Source organism: Prosopis cineraria, unplaced genomic scaffold (genome assembly GCF_029017545.1).
Source record: "Prosopis cineraria cultivar Desert tree isolate PC_DT_omini unplaced genomic scaffold, ASM2901754v1 PC34, whole genome shotgun sequence".
Taxonomy (NCBI): Eukaryota; Viridiplantae; Streptophyta; class Magnoliopsida; order Fabales; family Fabaceae; genus Prosopis; species Prosopis cineraria.
In genome coordinates, this window is record NW_026555365.1 from 65,033 (window position 1) to 86,494 (window position 21,462).

The 21,462-nt window shown below is 33.0% G+C and overlaps 3 protein-coding genes across 3 annotated transcripts; all 3 read right to left on the bottom strand.

Annotated features, from left to right (window-relative positions):
• Window positions 1-3,689: 3,689 nt before the first annotated feature.
• Window positions 3,690-5,611, bottom strand: LOC129295014 (40S ribosomal protein S19-3-like). Its single transcript, XM_054933497.1, has 4 exons — window positions 5,427-5,611; window positions 4,646-4,736; window positions 4,301-4,484; window positions 3,690-4,006 (listed from the first exon to the last, which is right to left on the bottom strand). The coding sequence occupies exons 1-4, from the start codon at window positions 5,508-5,510 to the stop codon at window positions 3,934-3,936; spliced, it is 432 nt and encodes a 143-aa protein (XP_054789472.1). The 5' UTR covers window positions 5,511-5,611; the 3' UTR covers window positions 3,690-3,933.
• Window positions 5,612-6,358: 747 nt separating this feature from the next.
• On the bottom strand, window positions 6,359-8,547 carry LOC129295015 (uncharacterized). Its single transcript, XM_054933498.1, has 2 exons — window positions 7,361-8,547; window positions 6,359-7,178 (listed from the first exon to the last, which is right to left on the bottom strand). The coding sequence occupies exons 1-2, from the start codon at window positions 8,428-8,430 to the stop codon at window positions 6,689-6,691; spliced, it is 1,560 nt and encodes a 519-aa protein (XP_054789473.1). The 5' UTR covers window positions 8,431-8,547; the 3' UTR covers window positions 6,359-6,688.
• A 6,962-nt stretch (window positions 8,548-15,509) lies between these two features.
• LOC129295018 (cytosolic sulfotransferase 14-like) lies at window positions 15,510-16,881 on the bottom strand. Its single transcript, XM_054933501.1, has one exon. It carries the CDS (start codon window positions 16,762-16,764, stop codon window positions 15,700-15,702), a length of 1,065 nt encoding a protein of 354 aa, XP_054789476.1. The 5' UTR covers window positions 16,765-16,881; the 3' UTR covers window positions 15,510-15,699.
• Window positions 16,882-21,462: the final 4,581 nt, after the last annotated feature.

The following is a 21,462-nucleotide window of genomic DNA, read 5'->3' on the forward strand; positions in this document are numbered from 1 at the left end:
TTGATTTTTCATGCTTAGCTTCCTGCAAATTTCCAAGAATTGTATCATATCTCAAACTATAGCAAATGTACAATACTGCAATTTAATTCTTTGCCAAGGTGACATTACCATCATCATCTTCTTTCCCACATGACTCTTGGATCCACCAATGCATGAAATTTCCTGCTTCTTATATTCAATAAAATGAAATGTTATTATCAATGAATTTGAAGACCAAGAGAAAAGAAAAAAAAAACATTTACATGATTCAACAAGAATGAAAACTTGAAAACATTATAAAATTACCCCTTGAAATTTTGGCTTTCGAAGTTCAGGTGGCAATTCAACCTGAAGGTCCTGAAGGCTAAAATCTATGGCTTTCTGCATCTGTAATAGTTCTTCTTCCTTATCTACTACCATCCTCTGTTGCTGTTATTCAAATGTCTCTTCTAGTCCTGACTTAAATTGTGTTATCATCTCATCTTGCAGATCTGAATAAGATACCCCAGAGATCCCAACAATAGAGCAAGTTGGGCATCTGAACATCTGGGATGAATCAGCGCCATCCAATCCTTGAATTTGATCAATTTGGTCATGATTTCTTGTAGTCCTTGCCAAGAAATCTTGATTTGAAATGTTTCGGGGTTAGACGACGTCCTGTCTTCATCCTCCTACATATAATGAAATTCTTTTAACTATTTATAAAGCAAAAAGAATTGGGACTATAATTATATTCTGCATAACAAAATTTTTCAGTAATCCAACGCAATTAATCGATTGGGTGGGAGAGACTCTGTCTGTCAACCACAGTGAGGGAAAAAAGAATTCATCTTACAAAAAAATGAAATATTTGTTTTAGCATTATTAGTTAAATGGTAGGATTTGAAATAATGGTAATGTTTGCAAATTATTGGGACAGCCAGTATATCGATTCTGTCGCTTTTATTTTCCAACAAAAAATTATTTGTCTAAATAAAAATTGACTTATCATCACAAGTCAAAGACATGAAGAAATAGATTTTATACTTAGTCAGATAATTTTCAACCTTTTTATGCCTAACGCAAGCAGAAATTCCTTATACCATATATAAATACACCATCTAAGGCTTCCTATAATCATCAGCAAGCAAAATAGAAAAGCAGTGAAGCATTTTAGAAATATATAGCACTTTAGTCCCACAAAATTTGAACATTTACATTTATAGAATTAGCTTCATTGTTGACGACAAAGTCATGGTTCCTCTTGGATTCGCTAGTGTATGGAATCTTTTGTGTCATTGTATCTTCAATATTTTTCCAGGGTGTCCTCCTGGTAACTGATGAAGACATATGAAATGTTTAGATGAGAAGGTACTTTATGCTACACAAAACAAAAACAAAAAAAAAAACAGCAGGTACATACATAAATAATATCCATCACTAACATGAGCCAAAACTTCAAAAATTTCTGAAACCTGCATGTCTCTCTTGCGTCAAAACATTCAAGCCCTTTGCTGTGACCATGCACATCCAAAGTGAATGATTCTAAGCCAGAAATGTCTAAATATACTCTGAACCTTGGAAAACAAAAGAACAAATTAAAAGATAAGGGTTATCGAACCTAACACTAGTAATTAGCCCCGAACCCACTAAAAAAAAAATGAGGGCCGGGCTTATAAAAAATATGGCTTTTTTTAAAAAAAATTTAGGCCTATTTAGGTATGAATACCAAAATAAAAAAATAATATTTTTAAAAATATATAAAATATAATAAATATTAATTAATTCTTTAAATTTTATGTCATTTTATATTAAAATATCATATATTTGAGTCTTATACATTGTTTAAGTATCCAAAAAATATATTCTATATTTTTAAAATAAAATAATTAATTTTAAAGTAAAAAAATTAATTAAAAATATATTTAAAAATAAAATTTAGATATTTGGGCTGTTCGAAGGAATTTAGGCTGAGCTTGGCCATTCGGCTTTTCAGGAAGTTTCGGCTTGAATAGGCTTAGCCCTTCCAAATTCTCAACTCTAATCAAACCTAGTGGAGGAAAATAGAGAAGAGAAATGCAGAATTTTGATGGCTCTCATGAGCTGAGAACTTGAAGAAATTCTAACCAAGGCACGCATTAAGACCTGAAACAGTGGACAGAGGGCTTAAATTGAGAAGTGAAACAACTCAATCATGATTTTTTTTAACACTTTGTTTGGTTTGAGAGGAGGAGAGGGATTTTAATAGAAGGGAGAGATTTTAATTAAAGAGAGGTACTTTGTTTGGTTCAAGAAGGAAGAGAAGGAAAAATAATTATATATACACAATTATATCCTTACCTTATTAAAATTATTCTTATTTTTTAAAATTTTAAATAAAATATATTTATGAAATTTAAAAAAGGCAAGGATAAAAATATACATCTCACCCACTAAACCAATGAAAACATTTTTAAAAAAAAAATCAAATATTAATATTAAAAAGATAAAAATGTAAAATAAAATAAAATATTAGTTAATACAAAATACAAGTTAATATATAAAACATAGTGACAAAGACCACGATCTAAACGAGGGAGAAGAAACAGTGGATGGCGATCTAAACGGAGGGAGCAACAACGAAGGACAACGATCTGAATAGAGGGAGCAGCGACGATGGCACAAGTTGGGGAAGAGAGATGGCAACACAAGTAGTTGTGAAGAACTTCAACGCCAATGACAATCTGAGCAAAGGGAGCAATGACAATGGCATGTGCTAGGGAAGACGGACAGTGGCCTGAGTTGTGGGAGATAGATGTTGGCGCGATCTTGGGGAGATGGATGCTGTAGCAATTTGGGGGAGAGGAACGATGGCCTAAGTTGGGAGAGGCATAAGAGGAGGAGGATATTTTTGAACTATTATATTATAACAAGGATAAATTCATCTTAATAAGCCATATTATACTTCTTCCTTCCTCAACCCCTCATTTTGGAGGGAAAGGTTTGAAGGGGAGGAAAAATTTCATTTTTATATCCAAATAATCGCCTCCCCACTCCTTAAACCAAACAGGGGGAAAGCGCCACATGAACCTTTTTTTTTTGGTAAAACACATGAACTTGAATATTGTGCTCAGCAGCGGTTTTTGTAACGGCCGCCTAATAACGCTTGGCTTTTGTGCGTCCAGATCCTTCATGATTGGGCGGGAAAATAATCCCTATCCATAATGTTGCGCTAAAATCATACAACGGATTTCAGACGCAACCCAGCCAAAGGGCTCCAAATGCAAATCCACATTTCCGCATGACTCAAGCGCTGTTCCGTGAGTCCAAGTCCTTGCCATGCACGGTTAAGATCTGTTTGCTCATATCACAGTTTCATGAGAATTTTGACCTCAAAGATTCCTTTTTTATTCACTCCAAGGCTCTTCTGCATATTTGGATTTTGATCCAATCTTGTAACTTGAAATTTCCCTTAAACTCTAGTTATTTAAAATTTTAGTTGTTCCCAACCCCTTGTTTTCTTCAAATTCCCATGTGCCTCTTCTACCTTTCCTCTTATTTTTCATTTCATCTCTCACTAAGTAAAGAATAAAAATAAGCTCGATAGTCTCAATCTTTTTTCGGTAAACATTAATCTCAATCTTTTGATTTATACTTCAAATCTCAACTCACCCTTAGCCATCCCAATTGCCGAGGCAATCTCGTACATAGATGCAATGCAATTTGTTCATTACGAATTCAAGACTTCCATCTCATCTCAAGACATTGAAATAATAATAAGATGAAAATTGTCACACTTAGTTCAAAAATAAATAAAAAAGTGATAATATCATCTAAAAGACTTGAAACAACATAGCATGAAGCATGTCGTGTTTAAGAGACACTCACAATAGCTAAAGCCAAAATTTGCCCATCACATTTAACACATCTATCTCCGGAAAAAAACTGAAACCTAAATGTATTTTGCTAGACGGATAGTCCTCAACAATTCACAGATCAAGGGGCCACCACAATCCTACCAGCCACTTGGTCAAGATCCCTCTGACCATTTGAAGTGATTTTCCTGCCACTGAGAAATCAAGTTCAAGATACTTCAGATCTATGTTCAAATGAATCTCAAATCATTTGAATGGTAATATTGAAAGGACAAGCATAACCCAAGAAAATAAAGTAAATGATCAATGACCATGTAAAAGAGAGCAGCATGTTTCTAAAACAGCTCCGGGTTGATATTTCAACAGATGATAGGGCATGACAAGAAAGTGAGGAGAACAAAATATCCATTCAATGGTCATCAATAGGATTGATGTTCATGGCATGAAATTAAACCCCTGCAAATTAACAAGGAAAAAAGAGTCCTTACCCCTTGGTATCGATTTCAATGATATTCATGTTCTGCAACTGTTGAAGAATGTGACGAGCAATAGCGCCACTGCTCTTGCAGAAATGAGGAGGGCGGCTACCATTTCTCTTGCTTCCACCATAAATCCGCTGGAAAGAACCAACACCAAGACCCCCTCTCAAGTAGATCTTCCTGGCCATGGAGGCTACAACCAAAGAATGAGATAAGTTCCAAAATCTATCAGTGCCTCTTCTAGCAAACAGAAGAAAATTTTCCCAAAAGCAAATGTGAATACACATATCGGGATAACAATGTGCAGCATCACGAAAACACAAAAAAAAAAAAAATTCAAGACATAAAACTCACCAGCTCTAACATAGTACCAATCAGGATCATATGGAGCCAGCTCCTTGAATCTTGCAGTCTTCACAATATCTGTCCACTCGGGAAGCTCCATCTGCTCAGAATTAAAGAACAATAATTGTAAATAGCTATAAAACAAATAACCTTGAAAACGTCAATTTTACTAACAGCTACACCAGATAAATAATATCAAGACAATTAATTCCCAAAGTAATTTAATTTTAATCCAATTGACAAATAGAAGCAAAACTGAAACACTCCAATGTACTTCGATGTGGTTGATTACACTACTAAAACCACTGAATTTTTACTTTGATGTCGCACGTGTGTGTGTGTGTGGAAGAGGGAACTAGGGTAATAGAAAAAATAATATTAATGTATAACATAGGGAATACTCATGAGCTCGCATTAATTTTTGGCACAATATGGGAAACAATATCCCACAAACACAATCACCAGACATGTATTCCAAGAAGAAAATTTTCAGATCAAACCTAAGCAGGCTCCAAGACGAATCCACACAACAGGTCATCAAAACTCGAACAAGAAAATCAAGACAGGTTTGAAAAAGATCAAATTGAAAAGGCCTCGACAATCTACATAGGAAACACAAAGCATAGAAGACTCAGAATCGGAAGGCATTCTACTTAGCAAGGAAAATCAAGACAGGATTTGATACATTTCCTATCAATCTATTATCATCTGGAAACAAGGAAGACAGAAAACCCATTCCAGGCAAATATTCCGGTCTTTTCGAGAAGAAACAAACGAGGGTAGAAGATACCTTGCCAGATCGCTTGAGATGAGCAGAATAAGCCTTCACGAACTCGTGAGGCGAGACGTCCTTGACAGTTCTAGCAGTAGCCATGGTTGAAGCAGAAAGAGGGAGAGCGAGAGAGAACCAGGCAGCCAATAGCTGAAGAAGACGGCTCAGCGAACTAGGGTTTCTGAAAATTGCGTGCGCTGGAGTTAGTACACGTCCCCATTAGGGTTTATGGATCTCTCTTTACCTGAACCGACCCGAAAGAACAATATGGATCTTCTTCGCATATTGGGCTGTTCTGGCCTGTAATGGCACATGGGCTAAACCTGATTTTAATTATAGTTAAAATTCGCTAATAATATAATTATCAAATATTACAAATTTCAATTTTAAAAATAATAAATTTAAATTATTAAAAAATTATCCTACTTAAATCTTTAATAACATATAAAAATAAAATCAACTATCATAAAATTGAATATTTAAAAATAAGATCGTAAATTATTGGCAAAAAGATCATAAATTTCATTTCCTGACTTTATTAAAAATAAGCAAAGAGATAAAATATAATTCGTGTTATTAAATCATAAATTAACTGTTATAGATTTGTCTTCTCTCCATTTACTTGTTACTTCTTCCGTTTCACTGCACATTTTTTAGTATTTACAATATATATATATATATATATTTAAATTTTTGTCACTATCATTCCGAACTGTTTAAATCAAATTTTAAAAATTTATATTTACTTATTTTATGTCTCTCTTCAAATTTCATGGGAAGCCACTCCATAGGATTCATGTGGTTTATCTTCAATAAAAGAGTGACTTAAAAAGACTAAATAAAATTGTATTAAAAAAAAAAAGACTATACATAAAAAGTGGATTTACTCCTAGATTTTAAAGGAGAAACCAACGCAAAGACCAAAAGGTGTGTAACTGTGAATCAAAATTCAAAAGGAGATTGTAAAAGTTAAATGCCAAAAGGAAAGGTAAAGCTCTGCTACTGCAGTTATCAGGAATATTTTACACCAATTTTTATTTAAACTCAATCATTTTTTTTTTAGCAAATTGATAACAATCAGATTCCCCGCTATAATATGTAATATAGCCATATGCCTCCTCACACATACATTTCCATGTAGCATTTTTGACTGACCACTTGAAGAAAACAAACATCAGAGAAAATGTTTGTTGCATTATTTCTGCACAACAGAGAACAAATCAATCACCACCACCATATAGGAATATAGTTTTAGGTTCTCTAGCAAGAAACCATCTCTATTATGTTTCATCTTCAGCTTCATCATTATCACTTTCATGTTCTGCAAAACTCAGAGCCCCACAAGCAGCAGCAGATCCAGCAACCCCATCTTCTTTTTCTTCTCCTTCTTCATCCTCGTTATCTGGGCAAAAGTAAGATTTCTTCTTCCCCTTCAATTCAGCCACTCTTTTTGCAGGTCCTGAACCTCTTGGGCTCTCATCAACAAATCGAGTTGTTTTGATCTTTGGAAGCAAATCCAAATCTGTCATCAACAATGTCGTCTCCTCCTTCTTTTCCTCCTCCTTTTCTTCTTCTTCTTCCTCCTTCCTCTTGTAAAGCACGATCTCAGGTGGAATCTCCCACCTCTTCTTTGTCCTCCCTCCCTCTGTAATTCCCTCACTCCCTCGTGCCTTCTTCCCGCCTTCTTCCTTCTCGTTCTCCTGCAACGACCTCTTCCTAGCAGCTTCAATGGCCGCCCCACACGATTGATAACTCGAAACAGTGTTGTACCTGTTAGAACAGCAAGTGTCTCAACAGTTTGTTGCTTCAATAATTCAATTCAAGTTTTTGAGGCATATAATTCAATTCAAGAATGATTAATCCAATGTTGTTCATCTATGTAGATGATACACTAGTGAATCATGATCAGCAGTTAAAAGAGCAATTTACAGGAATCAGTTTCCTTTCAGTACCTGCTTGCTACTACTCGTCCTGGCTTCAATGGCTTCTTGATGGACACAGATTTTTCCTTATCACCATCTTTGAAGAGTTTTCTCGGCTGAATCAGAGAAGATTCTTTCTTCACAAGCTTTTTCGATCCCACTATGGTGGTCGCCGCTTGTTTTTGAGATTCAATTTTACCCACATTTTTTCGCGATTTGGGACTAACAGTCATGCTTTTCCTTCTTTCCATTATCGCTGATTTTGATTCCTCGATATCTTGAGGTTGCAAGAAGCACGATTTCCGGCGACTTTGTATCGCTGTAGCAGGGGTCATTTCCAGTTTCGCTGGCGGTCGGAATCTTACTGTGGCGAATATCTCCGATGGCCCCAAACTCATGCCCCTCCGATCAAACTTCGATTTTACACTCGACGACAATGAAGGCTCCTCAATAATCTTCACACTTTGTGTCGCCGGACCTGGGGTCATATCCATCTTCCCCGGAGGGCGGAATTTCGCTTCGGCAAAGATTTCCGACGGCCCTAAACTCACACCCCTCCGATTACACTTCGATTTCACACTCGAGGACAATGGAGCCTCTTCGATCTTCTTCACACACTGTTTCGCTTCCATGAATTTCGCAGGCACGACTCTCCCTCGCTTCTCAACAGTCGTTTTCGCGATTCGCTCAGCCTTTTCAAGTCGAAGTGTTTCCAATCTAGACGACAAGCGTTTAATCTCGTTCTCGATTTCTTCAATCTCAGAATCGATCTTTCTCTCATCGTCTTGCTCGTACGCCTTCTTCTTGGTCAAAACCTTCGAGGGTTTTTTTCTCTGTGAGTTTCCTAGAACGCCATTCGAGTGAAGGGGCTTAACGGCGATCATTGACGATTTCACAGAAACAGAGGAATTCACCATTACAGGGCTCAGATTTTCCTTGCTGCGATCTGAATCGAATGATTCGGAAGGGTTCTCGAACACAGGATCAAGACTCGACGACCACGATGCTTTCATCCGTACTTCGTCACTGTCGAAGGCGGCATTGTCCCACACCTGAAGCTCCGAGACGTTCATGGCGTCGGGGAATTGTGGAAAGCTCATAGATTTGTGATTCTATAGAGAAATGGGATTCTGAGGTCTGGATTCTTGAAAGATTCTTGGATTGAAGAAGACGAGGAGGAGGAGAAAATTAGGCGTGATTCCGAAGAGTAAACTGTATTTTTTGTATTTTGGGGTAATATGACCGTTAGGGGGAAAGTAGACGTTGGCATTTGACAAGAAGGAGCGTAATCCTGACCGTTAGATGGGAAACGGCTCCTATAGACGCTCCGATTTGATTTAAAGGTATATAAATTCTTGGTGAATGAAATCTTAGGAGGCGCATGTTTTTTCTTTCCAAAGATAATTACTTTAATTTAGTGTTATATTAACAAAAAATAGGTCAAGTATTTCATTTTAAAACATCAGATTGTAAATTTTGATTAGTGTGTTTAATAAATAATATACAGAAATATTTTAAAAAAAATTATATATTCATAGATTATGATGAACAATTATAATTTTTTTTCCCCAAAAGATGAAGTCAGTAATATATTCTGTTTTGGTCACTTTTGATCATTATAAAATAATCGGTACAAATAAGCATAAGGTATCACAAAATTTTCCATTGTAAAACATCTCTAACAAGAATCAAAGAAAGATGGTTAAATTATTTGTTTTGTTTAAAAATAAAAAAAATTAATTTTACTCATATTTAAGTGAAAAAAATATATTTGCATTACATTTTCATTGTTAATAACTTTAGATAGGAGTAATATAAAAAATTTAATTAACATCTCATCAAGTAGCTTATAACAAATATCATTCAACTTTTCTATAAAATGCATTATAAATTATAATAAGTTTTGGAGTGCCATGACAATGGCAAATTTGTAATAATGTGCGGAAAAGGTTGTATTCCAAAATGATGATGATGATGATGGCGAATTAATGATGGGGTAGGAACACACACACACTGTTTTCATCCCAGTATCATAGGACTTTGACTCAGAATATATGCATGTCTATCACAAATGTTGTTGACAAAATTACCTTTGGAGATAGTAAATTAAAAATGATTATAAATTAAAATTATTTACGATGGTTCTGAGATATTTTTAAATTTAAATGTCTGAAGGATTAAAACTTTGAAGTGTGAAAAAAGAAATATATTTCTGCTACTTTTACCGTCACTATCATGAAAGAGAGCCTCGCATGTTTTTTCGGTAACATAAGGTGGCTTTAGCAATATTATAAAAAAAAAAAAAAGCAACGTCAACGTTAGTTTTTCAAACTCAGGTTCTTTGCTAGACATATTTGCTAAGCCCAAATACCTTGAATCAGCCCATATATGATCAAGGGCCCAAGCTCTTTAATTTGAAGTGTTAAAGCCCACACAAATCTGCATCAACATCTCCATCTTTTACAATTAATATTTACTGAAAATAATTTTGTTAGTCGGCGGGTTCAAGTCCTTGGAAACCAGATTGCAAACACTTTGGGCAACGAGAGGTATCATTAATCTCATAACCATATGGTTATTGTGTTGTTAAATTTTCAAACAAGGATATTATTTCAACGCTTTAGCTGTGGCTCCATGATTCATTTATGATCATTACTTGACAATTAGACCATGAGAACCTTGGTTCAAGCCTGAGAAAGCTAGTATTGATAAAGTTGCAGCATGCATTAGAATACCAAATACAATCAACTTGCTAAGTAAAATTGACATCAAATATAATTCTAAATGGAATTCACCAGATCTTGGGTGGGTTATACTTGGTGTTAATAGTTCTGTCAATCTTACTGGTGTATTTGCTTGTAAAGGTATCATCAAAAGTGACAAAGATGATTGAATTAAAAAGTTTTTCAACAATATTAGCTATCACTCTAGCATAACAGTTGAGCTTATAAAAATGTTGAAAGAATTTAATCTTTGCTGAAATGATAAGCTTTCCAAAGTTAATGTTAACTTATACTCCATGGAAACTCTATCAATTCATTGACTATAACTTCTCAAAAGGCCACGCTCTCTCACCAGTTATCAAAAAAATTAGAAATTTCATGATGAGAGACTTGGTAATCACTTTTAATCATATTTATAAAAAAACAAATAGATGCACCGACCTTTTGACTAACAAGACTTCAAGTGATAATTTTGATGTTACAATATTAGATAGTCCCCCCCCCCGACTATAAACATCTTATGACATTAGACATGACCTAATCTTAACCTCTTTGAATAGTATTTTCCATAACCTTGTATTAAGAAAAAAAACAAAGAGAATACCGAATACAATTCTTTCATCTCAGCTGCAACGTTGATGGGCTTTCTGATTTCTTTCTGACTGCTATATGTGCTCTACCTCACTTTAATTTTTGAGAAGTGCTTTAGGATGGATTGAGGAATCTATTGTCTGCTGTTGCAAAACCATGGCTGGCATTTGGCGATTTTAATGACATGCTTTTCTGAAACTGATGAAATTGGAGGAGCACATTGTAATACTAGAAGAATTCGATGGTTTCAATAAAAGGTTGCGGGTTGTGAATTGACAGATTTGGGTTCAACAGGACCCACATTTACTTGGAAAGGCCTATATGTGTAGATTGGTATTCAAGATTGATCGTGCCTTTGCTAATAATTTATTTCTGGATTTGGCGCAAGATTGCCTGGTGAAGGTGCTTCCGATGACACACTTCTTTTAATTCAAATAGGGGATTAACGAGGTTCCCAATGGTGGAAGAAGACCATTTCGTTTTCAATCCATGTGGCTACAACCCTTATTCAAATTTTCTTAGAAGGCTTGAATTGGATTTACAGAAGGAGTTGGATGAAAGTTTTGAAATTGGAAGAGATCAAAGTGGCTTCAAAATCCTTGAACGGATCGTGGATTACTAATTAAGGGAGACATGAATACACGTTGTTATAACATCTCAAGACTCAAAACCACAATGAGGACGAGGAGAAATAAAATGGAAAAATCACAACCAAGAATCAAAAGAACTAAATGAAATTAAAATTTGTTATGAAAAGATAAAACTACCCCTCATACACACAAATATTTGTTATGATGAGAGAATTGATTATTGTTAAAATAGAAATATTTTTTTTTCCTTGAATGTGTACTTATTCATTAAATCATAACACTTTCTCTCTATTTTTAAGTTAATATTTTGGAGTTATTAATGAAGGAGTTAATTATTAAGGATTTGTTTATCAAATCAGAACATTTGCTCCTTTCCACCATTGACTTAATAATGTTCTGGAGTTATTGTGAAGAAATTGATTGTCACTAAAATAAAAATGAGACTTATTTTTTTCTTAATGAGGATTTATTCTTAAAAGAGTATGTGTATGTGTGAGAGATAGTTTTGTCTTTTTACAATGAATTTTACTTACATTTAAATTTCTTGATCTTGCAGAGCAAAATCATAATTATTTGATCCTACAAAGCAATAAATGTCATTCAATGATCGTTGATTGTGATTTTCTCAAATAAATAAAATTGTGACTCTTAAAGATGATGAAGGGAGACGGGTTGGTGGATAGTGAAGATGATTTAAATATTTGGTAACTTAGTATTTTAAAAAACTTTTCAAGTCTGATAATTCAACTTCGACAATGTCAAGTACGAAGAGCTCATTTCAAATTATTGATCATCATCAACTTGTCAATCTTGCTATATTATGCCTACTGATGAAGAGATTTGGAATGCTATCTTTGCTGGTCCGCATAAAGCTCCAGATTTGATGGCTTCTCGCCAATATTGGCCCTTCATTATGTAGATTTGCGAAGGATGTGTTTGAGGGAAAGTATTCAATTGTGGAAGCAAACAAAACATTGATTTCTCTCATTCTAAAGATTGACAATCCGGTTGTAGCAGGTAAACAAATAGCAACCTGTTTATTTCTTTAACAGGCTAGCAATTTCCAATTAGGTTGGACTAGGTTAAATATATTGATTAGATTTTAAATATTGATTTACCATGTTTTAAGATACTAGCTCTTTTATTGGATTCAAATATTTTATCGATTAAATTTTACACTTTAAATTTTAATATATATGTATATATATTATCAAGCCTAACACGTAACTCAAACTTCAATATATATATATATATATATATTCACATTCTTTGACAAGCATTTATAAAAGTACTTTTAAATTATTTATCAACAAGATTCTTATATTGACAGTGAGGTTTGACTTTAAATCTTGTGAGTTATGGGCCAAATTTTTATCAACTGAGCAAATTTTGTTGATTATTATTGTTTGAATTTGTTGACAACAATTTATTATGGTCATAAATTGTAAAGGAAGGTAAAATTAGAAAATCACCTTTTTTTTTCAAAACAATTTTAAGAATGTATGGCTACTATTTTTTACTAACCATGAAGTTTGTTCGTCTTATAGTAAGGATTAAAAGTAAAAGGAGTACACAACTCATAAGCTAACAATATTTTGAGAAAAATGAAACATGACAGAGGTCTTACACTCTTACTATTACTTGGGAGCGTGTCATGATATATATATATATATATATATATATATATATAGGTGATGTATGGATCACTTTATTTAAAATAAGATATTATTCATGTAATTTAAAAGTGGAGATGATGACAACGTGAAGGAGTATCGGGACAGCAAAAGCACCAGCCATCCCAACTACATCTGGAGAACTTATTGGGACATTTCAACTGTTCTCTGCGCAAAGCATCTTCCCTATCTTATCTCTCTTGCCACTCCATTCCCTACACGTGTCATCATTCATCCACATCATCTATTTTTGACCAATTATATATATTGTAGAGAGAGAGCTTAGTTACCAGCTGACGCAACCAGAAACAGAACCAACAAGCAAGCCACCAACTTGATTGAATCTCTCCCCATTTCTTCCATATTTTAAATCTATTCTATATTTTGGAACCGTCTTGCCTTCAACTATTTACCTGTCAAACGCCTTGTGTGTGTGTGATCTTTTTTGGAGGGGGGGTGATCATGCTCCACGTCCACAAATCATAGCAATCAAGTTATATATCAATTAATATTATTTATAATTTACTAACTTATTATATATATACACACACACATTGTAAACAAATAGAGTAATCAAATCATTATATTAATATCAATCACATTTACTGTATTAACTAATTAGTACTGCAAACAAATAGAGAGTATCAAGTTTTAGCTAGAATCCTCCTAATAAACCCTCTATACAATGTCCATGAGTAATGAAGACCTTACAAAACTTATGGTCAATACCCATTTTTCCTTTTGCCACTATTTTTGAATTTGTCTCCACTAATCTTTTGCAATATCAATAAATTAGCATATATGATTGGTTAGGTTATCCCTTTATATTTGTTAAAGCTTTCTCTTTTCCCTTCCACGCTTGATTAGAGTTGAATGACACATTATATTTCCTTTGCGATTGATCTCATTGTATGACTTATCAACACAACCCCTTAACCATTCCCTTATAAAATTGGATGCCAAATTTTGCATAGATGACCCGTTTATAATCAAGTTGTCTTGTGCAGAGTGATTGTGCTCATTAATAAAGGTTTTCACTTTCATGAACTTTGACTATTCAACTCTCACCTCATATATAGTGATCTTTCATGGATAATGTCATATTAACCCTTACATTTTCCTATAACCTTATTAACAGCATTCTTCTTAAACTCATATACAAAATTGTGAGTTATATTGTACTTGTTTATAATTAATTAAATTAATATTTATAATTCATTTTTTTCCAAAAAAAAATTGTCAAAAGATTTAAAGGTCATTAATATAAATTTTTGGAACTTAACTTTGATTCTCCCATCATTCTTATTTACATTGCCAAGGAAATGACCCGAGAGCTTTCACTATCACACAACTTTGTGGGACATATCCAATCCTGCTGATTTCTGATAGGAAATTAATGCCGTTTTTGGCAAAGTCTCCAACCCACATGCTCGTGGGGACAATTTTTTTATTAAAAACAAATTTAAGTGAGCTAGATAGGTAAGGATTCAATATAACTAAAACATGCTTTTAAGAATTCAAATTTTAAAAAAAAATTATAAAAATATTAATAGATCATTCATCAATAAAATTTTTATATCAATAATAAAATTTAAACTCACATTTTTATAAATTATAACGTGAAGTCTGAATTGGGCCCCGCATTTATGGCCCTAACCCGCCAAAAATCGTTGGAAAATGACCCATGACTTTTTCACATTTATTTCCCCTTTCTTTTTTGGATCGATCTGACCCGCATAACCTTTCACAATATATAGCATGCGTCCGACGACTTTTTCAAATCCTTCACAACTTTTCACTGTTCACTAAATATTTTAGACGATGCAAGAAATTAACAGATATATTTGTCCATTATTAACTTTTATGAGTTCATTATTTGAGATTGACAACATATATGTTAATTACACACGCATTCTATATGATGTAACATGTAACCCAGAAAACTTTGTGATTATTAAAATGAGCACTCTCAGTCACAGAAGAGAATTATTAATCCAAAGATCCGCTTTAATATGTGAAATTTACATAGGCTTGTTTGATTGGATTACATGTAAAGGAATTATATGTAATCCTCATACAATTTTCACTTATTACGTGTTTAGTTGGCATTTTACATGATAAAAATTTCATTTACTTAATGCACTCCTATTACATCATATGTGATAATAAAAATTACATCAAAAAATATGTAATTAGATTCCCATTCTCTCCCATCAATTTACACAAATATCCCTGCCTCTCCTTTGTCTTCACGCTTCTTCTATCCCTGAACTTCTTGCCGGCGTCCTCAACCTCCTCCTCCGTTGTGCCGGACGCCGACAACATCCTTCTTCATCGCTGTCATTGTTGCTGCCCTCTTCAACGGCCATGGTTTGCCTACAAATTGTTCGTAGTCCAACAACGTTGTAGTACGGTGTCATCTCTCTCTCCCTTCTTCATCCCTCGATTTACAGATCTTTTATTGAAGGCATCTAAGGTTCGCCGTCCATATTGGCATTTATAGATTTCTTATGTGTTGCTATTTTTAATTTTGCCTCGATCATTATGATTCTGGACATTGATTATGGCAAGGAAGATGAAAGTGTCCAAGGGAAGGAGCAGGGAAAAAAAATTATGATGACGGTATTCCAGTCTTTTCATTTTTATGATTATTAAAATAAATATAAAATTTTTTATTTTTCTTAACATTTCCAATAGTGATACCAAACAAACTCATTGTAATCATGGTTGCATTCCATTCATTCAATGAACCATGAACCAAACAGGCCATAAATGTGTGTGAAACTAATAAATTATGATATTTTAAAAGACAGACCAGAGCCAGCAAGCTTTTCGTCAATGAGTTTGGATAATCTCTCCACCATGGAAGGTGACAAGTGATTAAGCCAATCTCCAATCTCAGCCTTCCTAAACAGATGCTTGTTCTCAAAGTTCCTGGCAAAAGTTCCAGATTTGTTCACCTGTAATTCTTTCATCTTCTCAAAGCTGCACAGCTTGATGATGCTATCAATCACACCTGTTTCTTCGTCCTCCTCCTCCAATCTGAAAGGACAACCCAAGAACTCTGCAATTCTCTTCAACTGATCTGTGGTATCTTCTTTCAGATCCTCATACTTTAGGAACAACACCTTGTTAGGTCTCTCCTTGCTTTCATTCCAGTACCTCAACATGTGGTCCCATGAAGGACCGAACCCAATTATCCCCTTACAGTACAAATCAAAGGCCTCTTCTAGTGTCAAAGACGGGATCGATCCTGGCTTGATTTTGTCCACAAAAATCCAGGAAGACACAAAAGTGTCGAATGGGTTTCTGCAGAGGTAGATTATCTTACAACCTGAGTTTTTGATTGAGCGAGGCATTGCATGGAACGGTAGGTGGGTGCCAAAGAGTCTTGGATCAGGCAAGCTTGAGAGATCAGGAGCTTCATCAAGGCCTCCATAGACAGTATACTCAAAGAAAGGAACAAGATGATGAGGATTTGAATGAAGCAGAGGGTGGTTCTTAGAAGAAGGCGAAAAGCTCTTGCGGTTAACAGTGGCGAAAGTGAGGCCTTTCAACCATGTGGTTCCAGATTTTGGGATCGTAGCAACAACAACATCTGAATCTGTGGCCTGGAAGTGATTCTGAAGCAGGGTAATGGCTTGAATCTCTGCAGGTTGGCACCAGAATCCTTGGAAGAGATACAGATAACGAGTTCTCCAACCTCTCTCTCTGGGAAGAGAGAGAATCAGATCTTTACACTCCTGGCTCAGCTTTTCTTCTCCTTCAACAATGGCTTCTAATTCTTCTTCTTCTCGATGACGATCACAGTTACTGGATCGGGGTTTTGTGAAGTGAATCGGAGCCTTTGGAGCCATTGAAGAGACAAGAAGAAGAAGGAACAAGTAAAAGAGAAAATGGTTCTGCGAGTTTCAGACAAGGAAGAAGCCCTAATTTATAGCAGAAATGGTTGTAGGTGGAAGACACGTTGAGGGCATGCAGAGAGGGACGATGCTGTCCTTTGGCCTACATGCCGGTACGTCACACTTCCATATATGACGGGCATTTAAGTCTCTCAATCTCATCAGTGGCGAGGCTAAGAATAAATTTTACAAAAAGATAAATATGACATTTTATTTTATTTTATTTTATTTTTTGCGAGCAGACCTTTCAACATATAATTTTTAAATATCACCTATGTAGGTTGTTTTTTATTGAACATTTTTTTTTTAAAAAATACGTCATTCAAATTTTTAAAAAATGATTTAACGTAAAAAATAAGTTTAAATGCAAATAACATTGGAAAATATCTCTAGTTTGGTTCACACTACAAAAATATATAAATTTATACGTACTTTTACATGTTAAAATTGAAAATAAATTTGGTCACAGCTTGCAGAGCTACTCAATCAAGAAATAACAATGCTTGAATTTTATACAATATTTGGTAGGTGGAAACTGTTTTGTATAAATTAAAGAAAAAAATTAAGAAACATACTTATCACATTTAATTTTTTTCTAAGTATGTTTCTCATTTAAAAAAAAACATTTTCTTGTGTACTGAACATGCATGCACTTAGTTTTATTAAAAAGTTTAGATTAAAATAAAATGATCATTTAGGGAAAAGATCATGACAAAATATAGAATAGATTGAGTGATCAGTCATATTCTGAGGGTGACGACTCTTATTTTTATTATTTGCGTGAATTGTCATCGTTCACTTAATATTCATTATATAAAAAATGAATGATTATTGAATTTTCTTAAACTTTTATTTCTATTGGACCACCCTAACTCAATATTGGCCGAACCCGGCCGGTCAACCTAGTTGTCTTTTACATTTGAGTAGGGACATTTTGGTCCATAAATTTTTTTTTTAAGTGCATCCGAACCTTATAAAAAGGTCTTTAACTGTCATTATTCTGATAAAATGATTTCCAAATTTTAAAAAAAATCGTACATTTTTTCAAGTCATCATGGAGATCATGATATATATTCTAAAATCGAAGTTCCATTTCAATTATGAGGATGGAATTATTAATTATTTAACCTACATCCACAACATTACTAATTAGTATAACAGTTATATATTCATTGATCATAACATAGTAAGAGATTTTGAATCCTGGAAGTCTCTACCTGTGCCTAATGAGTTGAGTTTCGATGCTCATTACAGTAATAACCACTGAAACTGGATCAATGTTTCACCCGTTCACTACTTGAGTTAGCCTTTATTTTTCATGAAGTTTTATATATTTAATAAATTTTCCAACAAGTTACTATATATATATATATATATATATATGGTATATGTATTGATCTAATAAAATAATTTTTATTCCATTGGCTTAGTATCTAAGGAAATCTGCAGGGGTATTATTACTACCTCTTGTCCAGATTAATCTAAACCTCGTTAGAAAAACTGTTATTAGCAACAACAGTTTTACTGGTAGTTCAAGGATGCCCTTGACTAATTTATTTAATGTAGTTACATATCTTAAGATTTGAACTCGAGATTTCAGGATAAGTTAATTTTTCTCCCTCAACCAATTGGACCAAGCAACTCTCGATCTAAATAAAATATCTTTAAGGCAAATAATTGCTCTCATATTAAATTAAATGTCACCTAATTAGTTTTTTTTTACCCAATTTAAACCCACTAGCTCACTTCACTGACTCTAGCGTGTAGTTCTTTTTGTCCTTTTAAAATGAGATTTTGATCCTTAACACGCTCTTGAGAATCTGGCACTAAGATTATGGCTGAGTTTGAAACGCATTCAGATAAAAGAAATCCTATTTTATCAGAAGAAAAATCGATAAGTATAAATGTATAGTTTCTAGTTGTCTACTACACACACACACACAACAAGTACTATTTTAATACACTAGAAAATTTTTACGGACATTGAAATGAAAAAAAAAAAAAAAGTTTATTGTAATAGGTGTAGCGTTCATAACATATAAAATGCATAGTTGTCCAAGCTTAACTGAAAAATTATATTGCAATAGATGTGCAATTGGTAAGGAAGTAGCAGGATTAACCAAAGATCTTGAATTCAAGGCTTACAAGTAGCTCTTGGTGGTAAAACTTATGAGGATACAAAGTGTATCGAATACGATGATAAGAACATTTATAATATTTGTATAGTTGTAACAGTTGGTGAAATTGTTGTAACATATATATTAGAATTGTTGAAATTCGTCATTGGATGTGTTGAGTACTTGGTGAATTATAGATATACAGTTGTAAACTTGTTTGTTGTATTGGTTATGATAAATGTTTTGTACGCTTCCACGCCTGGATAGTTGGATAAGTGTTCTATTTCTAAAATTGTTGTATAGGGAATATATAATTTTATAAAAATATATTAAAAAATAATACAAGAAGTGACATTTCTACGTGAAGAAAACACCACCTCTATCAATTCACTTTTGAAAAAAAAATCTATTTATTATTTTGAAAATATAAATTAGAGAGGCATCATTTTCTAGTAGAAGAAAATGCCACCTCTATTAATTTAAATAAATTAAAGTTTTTTTTATTAGAAACACCACCTCTGTTCATTTTTAAAAAAATTTCAAAAAAACAGTAATTTAGAGAGGTTGTGTTTCCTTTTAAAAATCATTTATAAAAGTGGTGTTTCCTACACTAAATGTCCTCACTGGTGCAACAATTATATGATATTTTATTAATTAATGAGACATCACCTGAAACCTTAAATAACTTTAAGATTTATAGCGTTTTGCAAACATTACAAAACTAAAATTTTAAACATTACCAAAAAAATTTTGTTGTAGTATGACTTGTCTCAATCTGTATCTTAGTAGCAATTAGCTTTACTTAAGAAAATAAAAAACTCTATACAAAGAATTATTGTATACGAAAATTTAGGTCAACTTGCTTAGTTAAACTGTTAAATTAATATTTTGACTAATTTAATAAAATATTAAATTTATGACTTGTTTGATTATAATTCAACAATAATTTTAATTTATTAGTTCTTGAGTCAGTAGTTTATTCAATAATCGATCGAATTTTCAATAAATTTTATATAGTTCTGAACTTGATGGATGGGTTCCATCTAGTTCACCCAGAGGGAAAAGAAATCTCTCCATTTCTCTTCCCTTTTTTCACTTTAATCAGTGATTAATTTTATAATTTCAAAAAATTTATTTAATAGGAGGAGGGGGAGGTGTACTTTTCACGGATCGATTTGCGGATTAGATTTGTGACGTTTACCAAAAAGACAAAAATATTCACCGTCAGATCCTCGTAAGGCCTGTTGAGTGTCTGACCAAGCAAAAGGAGGCAGATGTTGCATGTAAAAAAAAACAAAAAAAATAATGAAAAAGGAAGTTTACCCTTTTTTAAAAAAATAAAAAATGGATGAAATGTCATACATGGACGGATTTACAAGGGGCCAAGCATCCTCATGTTACAATTTTTTTTTTGAAAAAATAAATGATTCGTTTTTATTTAAAAAATGCTAAAACTAATTTTCCCCCCTTAGTGTTATGTAATCTTGTATTATGGCCCCCAATCGAGTTGTTTCTAAACTTGTCCCTGCATGCATTGTAGATGGCAGAGGGATGAGTTCTAAATTCTGGGAGTTTAATTACAAATTTAGAAACATAGCTTAAAAATGAGTTATGAATTGGGAAAACTTTATAAACCCTGAAAGTTTGATTATTATACATATTGGAAGCTCTGTTGTAAATAGAATTTTGTAAATTGTGAAAATTTAAAAAATTCTAAAATTAAAACTCGTTTGAATTCTTGACAACAATTTATATTAAAGACTAAAAGGCGTATACAACTTATAAGCTAAAAAATATATTGAGAAAAATGAAACAAGACATTAGGTCTTATTATTACTTGAAGCATGATATATAGATCACTGTATTTAAAATAAAATTTGCAAAATTAAGGAATTAAATTAAAATTTTATATACAATTAAAAGACTAAATGTACATTTTAGCTGAACTAAATTTTTTATAGCATGTGTTTTATTTTTTATCATGATTTTTTTCATGAACGTTCTTTTCCATTATGACGGGAAGGATAAATTTATGCGCTAGTGGGTTCTTGCCAAAACCATTAACCATTTCATGAAAAAGAAGAAAGAAAACATGATTAAGGTGTTAAAGTCATTTCTTTTCAATGATTTGACAACCATTTTCATTAGGCATCCCAAAAATGTGTGCACATCGTTGTTCAAGTTTAAGCATTATAAACATATGATTTTTCAGAATATATATCTTACACATATTAATTCTTTATTTCGCATAAATAATAATTTTTATTTAAATTACATATGCATATAAAGACTTATAAAAAAAATACTGAAAATATAAAATTTTATTCAAATTTCATGAAATTTCTTTCAAAGTTAATATTTTAAATTTTTATACTGTTATATATATAATTTATTATGTAGTTAACTTTATCACATGTTGTAAATTTATTTTTTAAAAAAATATTTTTATTATAAATATTAAGAATAAAAAGCTTAAGTTAACAATATGCATGTAAGTTCTCAAGAAAAAAAATAGTTGTCTATTATAACTTCTATA